The following is a 15,556-nucleotide window of genomic DNA, read 5'->3' on the forward strand; positions in this document are numbered from 1 at the left end:
TATAGTGCTGACTGCCTCTCTTGGCTTCTAAATATTAGTCTCTTTTCTGCTCTCTCGAGCTCCATGGAAGCCTGACACTATCTGCAGAGATTCCTATCCAAGTAAGGTAGGAGGCAGAGAACGCTTCCACGACTTCCAGGATGAGTTCTCCCTCTTTCTCATCAAGCAGCATCCTATATGAGCTTCCTTCTTATCATGTACACTCCATGCTATAATTGTCAGTCTGTATTCTCCCAATAGACTGTGAGCTTCCTTAAAGTGGGGAACATGCAAAATTGTATCTGTATTCCAGGCATACTGCTCAATATGGAGCTTTACTTTAAAAATTTTTAAGTGAGATATAATTAACATATCACTAAATCCACTCTTTAAAAATGTACAATCAGTGGTCTTTAGTGCATTCAAGGAATTGTGCAATCAATAGCACTGTCTAATTTCCAGACTATTTTGATCATTCCCAAAATAACCACTGTCCCCACTAGTAGTCACTCCCTGTTCTCGTCTCTCCTCAGCCTATCATATAAATAGAATCATGCACTATGAAGTCTTTTGTGTTGGGCTTCTTTCATATAGCATAATTTTCAAGACTCATACCTGTTATATAGCATGTATCAGTATTTCATTATAATTTATGATTAATAATATTCAATTGTATTGACATACTACATTTTATTTATTCATTCTTCAATTAATGGATATTTGTTTTTACTTTGGGGCTATTATGAATAATGCTGCTATGCACATTCATTTACAGGTTTTTATGTGGATAAATATTTCAGTTTTCTTGGATATATACTTAGGATTAGAGCTGCTTGATCATGTGATAACTCTATGTTTAATGTTTTGAGGAAGTGCTAGACTCTTTCCAAAATGGCTACACCATTTCACAATCCACCAGCAACTCCAAACCCTGTGACAATTCCTATTTCACTACATTCTTGCAAACGTGTGTCTGTCGTTTGTATTATAACCATCTTAGTGCATGTGACATGGTATCTCATTATAGTCTTGATTTGGTTATTTCCTGGATACCTAATAACATCAAACATCTTTTCCTATGCATATTAGCTTTTTATTTATCTTTGGAGAAATGTCTATTAAGAGCCTTTCTTAATTTTTTAGTTGGATTATTTGTGTTCTTCTTATTGAGTTGTAAGAGTCAATATATTCTACATACAAATCCTTTATCAGATATGTGATATAAAAACGTATTCTCCCAGTCCATGGGTTGCTTATTCACTTCCTTGATGGTGGTATTTGAAGCACAAAAGTGTTTAATTTTGAAAAGGTCCAATGTATCAAATTTTTTTTAGCTGTTTGTGGTTTTGGTGCCACTGGCTAATCCAAGATTATGAAGATTGCTCCTGTGTTTTCTTCTAAAAGTTTTATAGTTTTACTTCTTGTATTTATGCTTTTGATCCGTGAAGTTAATTTTTATATATGCTATGAGGTAGGGATCCAATTTTATTCTTTTACTTGTGTATACTCAGTTGTCTCAGCAGTATCTGTTGAAACAAAAAAAAAACTATTCTTCCCTCATTGAATATCTTGGTAACTCTGTTGAAAATCAATTGCCATAAATGTAATGGTTTATTTCTGGACCCCGAATTCTATTCCATCAGCCTAGATGTATACTTTATGCCAGTACCACACTGCTTGATTCCTATAACTTTGTCATAAGTTTTGGAATTAGGAGGTGTCAGTCTCTACATATTTTTGCAAAATTGTTTTGGCTATTCTGGGTCCTCTGAATTTCCATATGAATTTTATAATTCACCTGTCAATTTCTATACAGAAGAAAGCTGGAGTTCTGACAGGAATTAAATTTACAGATCAATCTGGGGAACATGCCATCTTAACAATATTATGTCTTCCAAGCAATGAACACAGAGTATCTTTCCACTTGCTTGAGTATTCTTTCATCTTATGCAACAACTCAACAGATTTATGTTCAGTTATAATCAGTGACTAAAAGAAAAATAAATAAATAAATGAGTGAACAAACTAGTCAATGAATAAAAGAGAGAGAGAGAGAGAGAGAGATTCCAAGCAGCTCTTAAAAAACGTACACAGTGGCCACCTTCTGAAATCACATTTCTCTTTTCATGAAGCCACCTTTTACTAGTCCCAGTTTTCAAGATACATTTCAATCTTTTCCTGAAATTTTTTATCATAAATTATATTGTTTCTTTCTCTCCTGTCCATTGATATGATGGAGTGTGGTAGAGAGGTGATGACCTGAACGACGCACCTCCCTTCACACCCTTTCTTCATAAGGTACTCCACGACACTTGTTCTAACACAGGTGCAAACAGATCACCCAGACCCTCCCTCTTTTTCTCTCTACTTGCTAGTTGTAGACTTCCCCCAAACAATGTTAAGCATCATAACATTTAGCTATGCTAGGCTGGCTGGGGAGAAAAGGAGCCCTAAAATTGGGATTACATAGAATATTAAGTCATCCAGGATGCTATTAATAAAATCTGTTCTCTGGCTTCGCCTGCCTTGGTAAGGGTCAATTTAACATAAATCGGCCATTTAGGAAATGAACCATCACTCTGTGTAGGTTGGGTGGCAGAGAAAGCCAGAAGATTCCTCATTGCTAAGAAGCTTAGCACCTCTAGCAGTACCTAAGAAGTGACATTTTTCAGTATTTTCATACAACCAGTACAATATCAAGATGGAATCAGAAACAGTTCAAGACGCTTTATAAATGATTCAGGTAATGGGCTTAAACGTCCACCTGCTAGTACTTCAAGCTTTCTGAAACACATTTCTTAAAAGGGACAACTAAATATTCTATCTCTTTAGACCACTTTAGTGAATTCTTGTATTTTGCTTATACTAGCAGAATATGTTACTTTAATGGACCCATTGTTTACCATCAATATATGCAAAGAACCCATCTAGAATTAAATTCTCTCTTTAAAATAAGTCTGAAGGTTACATATTTTTAAGGATGTTCATGGGCACATATAGATAGAAAATTTATTTCCTTTTAAAAAGCACACATTATATTAAGCCAATTAATTAGTTTTGAAATGGCTTATAATTGGCATATACTTATAACACTTCAAACATCGGGTCAGGAGGAATCAGAAATAATGCGGTAAAGGAAGGAGATGAATCATGGAGGCTCAAGTGAATGAGTCATATGATAGTTCCGCAGATTTTTTCTTTCTTTCTTTCTTTTTTCTGAAGAAAGGAAGCATATATCAGTTTATCAGTTACATAACTTTTCTTTCTCTTATCTTTGAATTTAAAGAATTTACCACATTGATCTCTGTATTAGGAAACACTGAGTAATATAATGGTCCTCTCTTTTTATCAATTCTGTAGAGGATACAGAGAAGAATTTGATGTCTGTTTTTATATCATCCCAATATTAAGAGAATAGTTATAGTATTGAATTATAACCCCTGATAACATCATCATTTCAACCAAGTGCACTGCCTTCAAGTGATATAAGGCAGTGTAAACATTTTAGCTGATTCAGCAGCTACCATTAAGCTGTCCTTACAAAACTCATTTGCCTCAGCTGGACTAATTTTTTATTGGTGCAAATACTTGTTAATTATGGAAAAATCAGAAAGCAGTTATAATTATGTCATGCACTAACTCAGTGGCAATTCCGGTTCGGGTTCTCTAGCAGATTTCTAGGGTATAAATACTGACAGCATTACCGGATTTGATGACAACATTTACTTATTTATTCAGCAAATATGAATTTGCATGCCCCTTGTGTGCCAGGAAACAAAAGATAATCTGTCCTCAAGGACTTCATAGTCTTGTATTTATCACAATTATTTCTCTGCTGTTCAAGATTAAGGCATTCTGCATTTTTATATGGTCTCTATAAGGTATACTCTGTGAGGTAAAATTATTAGAATTTTTGCTTCACATTTGAGTAATCTGCAACTTAGAACAATAAAACATAATCCAATTCTCTTCTGGGGTCTTGAACCCCAATATGTCAGCAAAATTGGATACATATTTGGGTGAGGGCCCAGGGACCTCAGAGAAGTCAAATTCACAAAGAGACAAATTCCAAATCCCAAGTGGCCCTGTCTGCACTGAAAATTACACCTGCTGGTTCAACAGCAGTAAGTGCCCAACTTGTATCTCTTATTTCAAGAAAATTCCAGCTTGCAGTTTTATGTAAACTGGAAATACGTATGTTCACATTATGGAACATAACAAATTAAAGTTTCGTGTTTGTAGTTAGTATATTCACTGAAAGGCAATGTGTAACTTTCTGGATAATTTTTCCACGGTGTGAAAAGAGCCTTAGCACTTATACTCCAAAGTGGTATTTTGTGGGGAAGACAGACCAGTTACTCACCATGACAAATGGTGATATCTAGGATTTGTTATTAACCACCTCCAACCTTCTGTCTAGAGAGACCATTTTATTTCATCGTTATACTTCAGTTTGGCTATAAAGCATATAAAGGAATCGGGTGTCAAAATGCACAAAACAGTAACAATATCTTATCTGAGATATGGCTTTTTCTGTTAAAACAACATTCCTATGTATTTGCCATGGTAAAATCTAATCATCTTGAGTTTAAAAGAAAAAAAAAGTATAGCTGGATTTGTATTTTGTTGTTTATTTGCTTTTAAATTAAGAAAAGAAGAAGAAGAAGAAGAAGAAGAAGAAGAAGAAGAAGGAGAAGGAGAAGGAGAAGGAGAAGGAGAAGGAGAAGAAGAAGAAGAAGAAGAAGAAGAAGAAGAAGAAGAAGAAGAAGAAGAAGAAGAAGAAGAAGAGGAAGAGGAAGAGGAAGAGGAAGAGGAAGAGGAAGAAGGGAAGAGGAAGAGGAAGGAGAAGGAGGAAGAAGAAGAAGAAGGAATTAAAGGGGACCATGGGGCTTCAGACCAAGTCTCCTACCAAAACAAATATCTAAGCGGTGGGAGAGGAGGAAGGGAGTAGGGACACCAGTCCTGGCAGGAAAGCCCTTTAATTTTACAAATGTGATGTGTGCTTCTGCATGGGCATGGGGCTAATTATTCCCACTAAGATGCTGCTGTAAAACGGAGACACTCAACAGGCAGCTTTGTGAGTTTCTTTTTAAACCAGTGCCTGGAATGAGTGACTCAGTGTAATGTAAGTCAATCATATCTGGGCCAAGGTCTTGCAAACAAGTCACAGCTAAAGGTTACCCCAGGGACCATGGCCAGGGAACGACAGAAGACACCCCCATCCTCACCCTAGGCTCCAGCTGAGCTGGCTTCTCCTGGGTATTCAGCAGCAGCTGCCTGCTTTAATTCCTCCCTTTTCACTGCTGGAAGCTAACCGACACCGCACACTCACTGGGGCGAGTAAAATGGGCATTTGGGGGCAAAAGTTTTGTAAAGGTGCAGTCCAAGGTAGATGTTCACCCTGAAGTTCCACGCTGAAATGTTATATTTTCCTGGCACTCCAAACAAAGATTAAAAGCTAACTTTATCATGCTCGTCACACAAGATACAAACACAAACATCATCTTCTAAAAAAGGAGGAGGAGGTATAAATGTTATTGAGATGCAATTATATACAATCTAAAAATTAATTGCCCGTCATCAAACTCCTGGCATGCAGCTCTGAGTCAGCTAACCACTCCTCCACCCCCACCTCATTGTTATTTAACTGTTGAGGTTTCCTGGCAAGTACAGACTAATTCAAAATAACCCAGATCTTCTAAATATGGACACTGCAAAGAATGAGATCCCCTTTTTCTTTTAAAATGGTATTTTTGCAACTTTTATTTTACTGTGCTCCATTTAGTGTCTTATATATGAGGTTTCTACGCTATTTCAACCTCTACCATAGCTCTCAAAGAAAGCTATTAGTAAGCAGACAATACAGACACATAGACAAATCTGGGCGTTTTTGTTTTTGTTTTAAAGCAAATCACAGTATGCACCTAATTTCTTTCCCAGGGGAATACAGGAAAAGGATGGTGACACTATTCACATGTCTCTCTTTTTCCATAGTAGAAGACCCCATTTCTATCTCCATTCCCAAGAAACCAAACAAAGAACCAGCAAGTCCCATCAGCAGGGACAGTCCACATTTCATTACATAATATCAGCCAGTTGTAGCTTTCATCTCCCAGTAGCCAACATGTTTGGGTTGCACAGAATAATACGGAATATTAAACATTTAATTACTAATTAATCTCCCCTGCAGCTGCTCATGGCTTTCACAAGCTAGAACATGGAGCACAAGAGAACAGATCCATGGCACCACAAGACTCCACCCTGATTATGCTGCCTGCAAGCCCTCAGGCCACATGAATTCCTAATAAAAAGCCTTCCATACAACACAGACACACCTGAAATAATTTCTCAGGTTGCTTCATAGATTACTGCTTTAAGAAAGGAACTCAGTGTGGGAGCACTGGATTGCAATTCAAGACGTGTCCATGTGACCAAACAGCACGTATGCACTCAGTTTCCAGACAGACTAAGAAATTACAATATTTTTTAAATGCTTTAAATGAAAAAAATAGATATATCATTGACAGGGTGCCCAGCATTCAGAAAGGAAAAGTCCCAAACCTTCAAAGACCCAAAGCTTTTAAAGCAAGCTCCAGACACAAGCTAACAGTCCCTAAACAGAATGGGAAGGATTGAGTGGACTGCTGCTCAAAGCTAACATCTTACTCCTTGTAACTCTAGAATACTATGGTATCTCTGCCAAAGGGGAAAAACTGTAGTTACCATGCTCACTTTAGAAGTAAAGAAAAGGAAGCTCAGACTGGCGATGTGAAGAATCTGCACAACTGGAGCTCTTTTTAGAGAGGTGACCACATGCAACTGAGAAGACAGTGCTCCTCTTAATGGCAAATGTGGAGTCTAGGCTATCAAACTATGTTCAACCCTATCCTTTTCCCCGGAATCTCTCCAAATGTTTTAATACTAGTCTAAATGAGGGTAGTGAAATCACACTGGTCCAATTCCAAAGCAACTTGATCCAAAAATACTAAATCTCCAGTTACCCTTAATACAAAATGTCTGAAAGTTCTTCCAAGTCACCTAGGTACTAGCTTCAACCCTACCAAACTCAGTGCGGGGAAGAAAAGGCAGCTTTGTACCAGGAACTAGAAGACCAGCACTCTGGCCCTGGTTTCGTCAAGAGAAGCGGAGTGAAATCATAAGCCCATGGATTTACCCTTTGTCCTCTAAGAAATCAAGAGAGTTTCCTGTGCTGCAGCTGTCCTTTTACTAGCAGCAGAATGTCAGGTGGCTGGGGTCTAGATATGTACTAATTCTAGGTACAGACTAATTCAAAGACACTACATACTGTCATAAAACTTCTATTTACCTTTAAGTTACGCTTTTGAGTTGCCCACTTCTTTGTTTCCAAGCTGTGTTTTAAAGAAAGTACCACAAAAGAGAGACATTTTGGAATAAACTAGTTATACTAAAGGGACCCAAACTGCCCCTCGCTTGAGCTTAGCATCCACAGAGAACCATTATGTCACGGCTCAGGGAAAACAAACAAACAAAAATCATCGATCCTGCCTCTGATTGAGCCTCACTGAGCAATTCTCTTTCTCTCTCTAGACAAAATCTTCCTTCTGTAAACTAAGAGTTTGGCCACACGACCTCTAAGCTGTGACGCTCTAAGATCACAGTGAGTCTGCAGTTCACCCCACAGCCACCTCTGCACTTCTCACTCCTGTTCTTCTAAAACTACTCCCTAATACCCATGTTTTAAAATGACTAGAAATTTCAGTGCTAAACACTAAGGTAGTTTAATTTCATTACTTTGTGCAGTGGCTGGCACAGATGTGTATTTTTATATCTTCTGTAAAATTTGCTAAAGGCGTTACCCCCAAACCCACTATAGCCAAAAACCCTGTTGCTATACCCCCCACCAAATTTCCCCTCTTACTATGAGAGTCCTCGAGCATCAAGAAGGTAATAGTGCATGTGATTTCATCTGCCATTCACTTTGAACTCCAAATACCACATACCACATTGAACTATCTTATTCTTCCAACAAAGCATTCACTTTCAATATTCCTTGACTTTCTCTTTCCTGTTATTCTCGCACCTTGACTCCCATTCCCCTTCCCACGGCACATGCTGCCAAGGGAACTCAAGCTCTGCCTGCCCTGTGCATTCCTGCCTGACACTTCCCTAGAGAAGCATAAAGAATACTGTTGATATCCCTATGTTTGATTCCTCCACAACTTCAATATCTGGTGACTCACATGATAACTTAAAGTAGCAGCAAATCGAAGCCCTTCTCTTGTGTCCTTTTGAATTGTTCATGTGCTTGTCACTTCTGTAAGACTAGGAATTACTCTAGAACAAGGCCATGTTGATTTTAACCTTTGTATTTCCAATGCCTAATCCACAGTGGGATCTCAGTAAATGTTAGTCAAAGGAATGAAAATGGGAAATGAAGCCATATTTCCCAAATAACAGTACAAGTAAATAAGTGAACAGAAATAAAGTCGGGAAATCTGAGAGGAGAAAATGCTCCTTTGGAAAAAGAAAATATCCCATAAAATTGATTTTCAGGAGCTCAGACATTTTTGGAAGTTGTTATGTGAATAGAGCAACTTTGGACCTCTTACTGTGCAAACATTCCATGTGTATGATCATTTTCTCCTGGATCCACAAGTCAAAGCAACCTTACAAAGGTGACTCAGAGGTGGGGTTGAGAAAGCTCACAACACGTGCTCGAATGATGAGAAATCACAGACCTACTAGCCTACTTTGAGTAGTCAGTCAGGTGATTCAACAGGTTTTGCAATTTGCTTTGGATCAAAAATGGAAACATCAAAGTTGGGCATTAACAGTCTACATTTCCAAGACTTTTCAAGTACCTTTTAATTACAACACAACACAGTCTACTGCAGAATCATCTTCTCTTGGCACGCATTTTTAATATTGTAAGTGTGTGATTATTGTTCTCACAGCATATAATTATGTTAACCAATAAATACTAACGCATCTAATTCAGTTCCATCAGAGTGAAGATAATTCAGAAGAATGAGCTGCATCGCCCAATTAACTCTTGCTTTCCAAAATTAGAATCATAAAGAAGTTAGAATGGTTTGCTCTTTAATTTCTGAAGGGAGCAGGCACATGGAAAGTAAATATCAACTTGTTCTACTAAGGGTTATCATAATTAATTTTTTTATTTTTTAAAAATTTTTACAGTTTTTAAAGGTTACTTTCCACTTACTGTTATTACAAGATATTAGCTATATTCCCCACGTTGTACAATATATCCTTGAGCCTATCTTATACCCAAGAGTTGTACCAACCACTCCCCAACACCTATAATACCCCTCCCCCTTAATTGTTTTAACCATTTGGATGGTTTTCTTTTATGTGAAAGCCATATTCAAGGGACCCTGACCGGTCACATGAGTGAGAGTGTCCCTGGAGTGCAGCTTTCCTCCTAAAAAGAAAACCATTCAGAGGGACATCTTCAATCTGGTTGCAGAATTTAAAAACCAAACACAGGCCTAAGTTCAAGGTCCACTGTGCTCACAGTGCAGTGATATGTCATAGGGCAAGTCACTTACTTGCTAAGTCTTACCGTCTTCATGCACAAAACAAGCACATTGCCTGTATCTCAGAGTTGAGGCATCTATATTGCACTCGTCTGCATATGTGTGAAAGTGCTTCACCATCAGGAAAGCACTGTCCAAACATCGGTGAGGATGAGCCCACGTGCACAGTGAGAGATTGCGCAAACAGAAATGTGGCTGCTGAATACACCCATTAAAATGCAGTGGCTTACAGGAGGCATGTGTAGACACAGCCTCAAAGAATGAAGGCCATATTGAGCAAAAACCTCTAAGCCAAATCTCCCCAGTACATACTAGGGTATGAGAATTTGGAAGTAAAAAAAAGAAAGAAAGAAAGAAAAGGAAAAGACTAAACAAAAACTGTATTTTAAAAACAGAAGAGGGCATAAAAGAATTTAAGTTCAACACGGATACGTCCAGTGGCAAAGTCAGTGGTCTTGTCCTCCTGAGAAACTGGGCTTGAGAGATTTGCTTGGATAGAACTGAAAATATGCTTAACATCAAACAATGGTTAGAAACTACGAAGCAAGCAAGGCGTGCTGGGGAACATTTCTGAGATCTGGGCCCATCCTCTCGCATCTTTCCAGAGTCTGTCTTCTTACCTAAGCAACTTTTTCATAATGAATTGTAGCTTTGCCCTGCTTGGAAATCTTCAACTATCTCCCATTATCTATAAAAGACAGGCTAATATCTTAATCTGGCATTCAAACTTGTCCACAGGCTGCCAACAGGAAACCTCCCAGGCCCAAGTCCCACTTGAGGCCTTCAGTGGCCTCGTCTGCAGCCACCAGGCTGCTTGCAGGGCTCTGGATGTGGCCTGGACCTTCCTGCCCTGTGGCTCAGGCTGCTCTCTCCCCACTTGTCTCAACCAACATCATTACTCCCGCGTCTCTCAGCTGAACATGCAAGTCTTCAAATAAACCTCAGATGCTGCCACCTTTAAAAGAATATCTCCGTCTTTTCCTTGTGATTCTATCTTCTGCTGTATAACTTATAACAACCATGTCCTATTTGACTCCCTTTCAACCATCCTCTTTCCTTCTCCTAATAGTCCCCCTAAAAGACCACAGCTCCTGCTCCCTACCTGCAGTTCAGCACGTGTTTACAGAAACAAAGTGCACTTTCACTACTGACAGGTCTAGTGGAGCCAAGAGTGATGGCAGCTGTGGAAGAGCTAAGCTCTAGTGTATTTTTCCTTGTGCCCCCACAGAGCTGACAGTCCCATTACATGTCTAGAAAAGGTAACATCAATATGTCTACAGAGGAAAGCACCTTATGCAGTTCAGTGTTGAAATGACTGACAGCAGAGAGGCAGGACTGGTTCTCATTCATGAAAGGAACCACTGTGAACAGACGAGCTGCTGTTGAAGAACGGAGTGCTGCAGGCACTGTCACTTAACCAAACGAACATCACACAAGAGTCAAACACCACCATGACAATGGTGCCAGTCCTAGGTCTGCATGCAGGGTTCTGCTGGCTGTCTTCTGAGGACTCACAAGCCCTGAAATCAACTTGCCAGTACTATCTCAAGACCTGAGAGGGGCAGGAAATGACCACTAGCAATGGAAGATCAGCTTCTGAAATGCAGATAATAAATGAAAGTACAGAAGAACAGCCAAGCTCCACAGTAATCCAAGAGATGCAAAGAAGAACAGATAACCAGATACCATTTGCATTCTTAAAAAAATCAGATTAATGGCTGCCACCAAATTCTCATGAGACTGAGGAGAAATTGATATATTCAAACTGTTGGTACCGGTATAAGCTATTCACAACCCCTGGAAAGAAAAGTAAAGAAAATGGTCATGGGGCAGAGGGTATAGCTCAGTGGTAGAGTGTGTGCTTAGCATGCACAAGGTCCTGGGTTCAAAACCCAGTACCTCCGTTAAATAAATTATATAAATAAATAATTAAAAACTTAATTACTTCCTCCCCTTCTCTGCAAAAAAAAAAAAAAAAAAAAAAAAAATGTGATCATAACCCCCCATGTAGAAATCCCATTCTAAAAAAAATCTGAAGCAGGGAAATAGCTCCAAAGAAAATCTACACAAACATGTCCCTTGTGGCATTATTTACAACAACAACCCAAAAAAGGAAGCCACCTCGATATCCAACTTAAGAAATTTCTTTACAAAAGATGTAGCCCTCAACTTAACTTCACCATAGCCATGCTAAATCCTATTTCTGAAGATTATACCAACATGTAACAAAATACGCACCTAGGCCAAGCCAGAAAAAGAGCAAGGCAATGGAGTAAGAAGAGATTCTATGTTTGTAACATTTTTGTATAATGCTGCTGTGTTACCTTAAGGAAAATACTAATAAGTCAGTTTAAGAAGTTTCTGTCTGTTAACTAACATATGTTGATATTAAATAAAAAGACGACTTAGACTGCTGGCTCCGGGAGGGCTACAGAAGCAGCCTGCTCTTTCAGACGGCCGCAGGCTATCTGTGGCTGGCAGCGGGGGCACCCTTGTGGAGAGCTCTCACCTGCGGGGGCCGAGGCTTGTAGGGGGAGCTGCACTCCAGGTCAGCCAAGATACTCGTCAGTGAGTCGATCTCAGCATCCAGGCTGGAGCGTCTCTCCTCAAGGGTCTTGCCTCCAGGATTTCCCTGTTAGACGCAACACGGACATGTTAAAAAGGGAAATTTCCAGTTTCCATATCAGTCTGAGCTCAAATTTCTCAAGTAATACTGTGGCTGTGTCCAAGCTTTTCTGTAGTTCATTTTTTTTAAAATATTTTTAAATTTTATTTTATTTTATTTTTAGCTTCTAAAAAATCTCACTGACATAGGCTGCAGTAGAACAATCGCTTTTTGATAAACAAGAAAACTGAAATATATCAGGTGATTCTCCTAAAGTCATGCTCTTATTTAAAGGATATTTTCTTTGAAGAATATACAAGTTAAAGGAAACAAATGTCTCTTTTCCTGCACTCAAGGAACAGATCCAAATGGGGAGACACTGCAAATTCCATGTTCAGAAACCACCAAACAGAATGACGACATTTTAGTTGGAGCAGATTCGGGCAAGGGTGAGAGCTTCCAGTCCAGAAAGAGGAAGCCGTGGGAGACCAGTGGACTAGGTGTGTCTGTATGACAGAGAGACGGCAAGCTCCAAGTGATGCCCCTGAAAGACGAGCTAGAATAAGGCTGCTCAGGGTCCTGGCCGACAGGCTGCAGAGGAAGCATGTGGCGGTGACCACTGACTACGAATTGGGGGAATCTACGGATTTCACATGCCACTGTCCCATGTCGTCAGGAACACCGACTTCCATCTACACTCAGCATCAACATGGAATGACCAGAGGACAATGACACCACCACAAGGGCACTCCTAAGAAGAAGGAGCACACTTGGGAAAAGCAAGCCAACAGTGGGTCTAGAGCTTAAGGGAAGGAAATACACTGTGAAATACAAAGGAAATATAAAGGCAGCCCTAGAATTTGGAAGCAGGGTGAGTTAAAATCATATTTTAAGGTGACAATGTTATAATGATCTTGGACGTGTGTCTCTTAAGGCTCCAGCAAGAAATCAAAGTGAATCTGCAGTGAAGGCCCAACAGGGATGAAATGATGGGAGTCAGTGTAATCTAACCCGCCCTACCGACCTTGTCTCAGGAGGTTAAATATCAGTGCAGCGACTGGAAGAGTTTAGAAAAAGCCAAGAAACCAGAGTTTCCTCAGCAACAACAAAAACTAAGATACCCTGACAAGGCAGCACTGAAATCTCGCAATTCTCTAAGTGAACGCACCTTTTTAACGAGCACTCCGCACCAGGCAGTGACAGCGTAACACCACTGCCTGTGGAGAACATGGAGGCCACTGGCTTCTTTTCCTGCCTCCCCTGCGTCCTTAAACTAATTTAACTCTCTGTGAAAAGGCTCTGATGGGATCTCGTGTTCTGGTCAATCTCTTGAAAATTTAGCCAAATGAGTTAATCCATCTGGACCTGATCCATCCCAGGCACATGGATAACATCACGGTCTGTGAAGCTGTAGCCCAGCCCCTCGGAGCCAAACCCAGAGACTGCTGCCTGGCCTAGAGCCCGTGACATCCTTCCTCGTGAGTCCGCTTTAAGCAGGGTACATTTTATCACATGATCTAAAACAATCTTCTCATCATTTTCTCATTCTGGATGCATCTGTATGACCCATCTAAGAAAACCTATCCCCTCACCCTGTTTTGCTTATTTTTCTCATAACATCTATCACCATCTACCATTATCTTTTATATATATTTGTCTGTCTGTCATCAGTCTCCCCAGGAGAATGTAAGCTTCATGAGGGCAAGAAATGCGTCTGTTTCCCTCCTCGCTATTTTCCCAGAATCTTGATCCTAATCCATGGAAATGTTCAATCAACAATTTGAGTAAATAAATGAATAAATAATAACAGACCCTGCAAGAGGTCCAGCCAGTAACCTTCTTCACTGAACTTTTGAGTAAAAGCAGCTAGAGGTACAACAGGATCAGTGGGTGTGAACAGAAGCAAAAGGCTCACGTGCACGAGAGTGTGTGTGTGTGTGGGCGCGCGGGCGTGCACACCTCTGTGTGTCTGTGTATTTCACGCGGTATGGCCCAGACGTGAAGGTCATCCTTGTGAAAATTGAGAGGCTTCTCTCAGCTCCCTTGCCATAGCCAGAAACGGGGAAACAATGAAATGACAGCTTGTCATGTTTTATCAGAGTCTGAATTTCTGGTCTGACCAAACGCTGTAAGGCCAGTGGGTCTTTGCCCAAGGACCAGGTAAGTTCAAAGAGCTAATCTCTCTGTCTTACCTGTACCCCACTGAGTATTAATGGCTATGAAATACTCTGGCATTAAGGAGAAATCCCTTAAAAATTTAAAATTCCTGGGAACATTCTGGCAATGGATTCTGGTACAAAGAAAAGTAGGGCTTAGGCAACTGAGAACTGTGTGAACTGGACTCTCTTATGCACAAATATAAAACATTATTACTAACGTGAATTTGATCACTGTATTTCCAAATACTCATAGACAGCACAAAACATTAGTAAGGGCAGTGGACTGGAGCCTGGTTAAATTCCTCCCTGGGCCAAATTCCCTCACCTATAAAACTAGCAGAACATCACCTGCCCTATCTAAGCCAGAGGGATGTTACAAGGTTCAGATAAGAAAATGGATGGGAAAATACTCCATAAATTGTAAAGTGCTGTAATTATGATGATTTTCATAAATAGCATTAATTATAGCAACCAGTAACTATAAATTAATATGAATAATGTACCTATTGTTAATTATTCTTCTTAAGGGGAGCATCGTTCATTAAGTGCTCCCTCGGGGGATCCGTAAAGAGACAGGATTTAATCAGGTCTTCAACATCTGTACTTTAGCAGACAGCACAGCAACTGCCCAAGCCCTAAGTACTGGATACCACGGAGAGTCCAAAGTCACAGAATCACCCTGAGCCATGCAATGAAACAAGTAATTATAGCGTACGACCAGCCTGTGCACGTACCACTTCGTTCTCCCTTCCCTGTGAGTCAGGACTACACTCCATTTCTAATTTCTCACATTAGGTTGATGCAATTGAACAAGTTCCAGCTTAACGTTGTGAGATTTTGCACCCAAGATCGCCCCTTGCTGCCCTACCTGGCCTTCTAATAATGGCTTTGTTTCTACGTTTCCATCTCCTCTCCAGTTTAGGACAGACTTCCTTCTCACCACTGAGTCTCTATTTAATATCTCAGTTCAGTTCAAATAACTAAAGTCCTGCCCGCGTCCTACCAGCCCTTCTCCTGGTACTTCATCTACCACCACAGCACCTTTAGATCCAGGAACTACTTTGCTCCTCTCAACGCTTTCCACCAGAGGAGACAGTCCTCTAACCAGCAACAGAATCCTACACTTACAATGTGTCTTCTCCTTAACTCCCTATCACTGAAGCCTTGCAGGTCACTTGATGGTAAAATGACCTGCCCAAGGCCAAGTAACAACAAGGAAAAGTGTCCTAACTCTTAGCCTAATCCTTTTTCTAAATACCACCCGATCACCCACA

At 40.0% G+C, this 15,556-nt stretch overlaps 1 protein-coding gene across 16 annotated transcripts in view; it reads right to left on the reverse strand.

Annotated features, from left to right (window-relative positions):
- The window catches only part of LPP (LIM domain containing preferred translocation partner in lipoma), a 629,538-nt gene that overhangs the window by 312,749 nt on the left and 301,233 nt on the right, over positions 1-15,556 (reverse strand). For all 16 annotated transcript variants that reach the window (XM_074366117.1, XM_074366147.1, XM_074366073.1 and 13 more), the window contains one exon: positions 12,028-12,150. In XM_074366117.1, the coding sequence (XP_074222218.1) occupies positions 12,028-12,150 (123 nt within the window). The remainder of the gene's footprint in view (positions 1-12,027; positions 12,151-15,556) is intronic.

The sequence above is a fragment of the Camelus bactrianus genome, chromosome 1 (assembly GCF_048773025.1).
Source record: "Camelus bactrianus isolate YW-2024 breed Bactrian camel chromosome 1, ASM4877302v1, whole genome shotgun sequence".
Lineage (NCBI taxonomy): Eukaryota > Metazoa > Chordata > Mammalia > Artiodactyla > Camelidae > Camelus > Camelus bactrianus.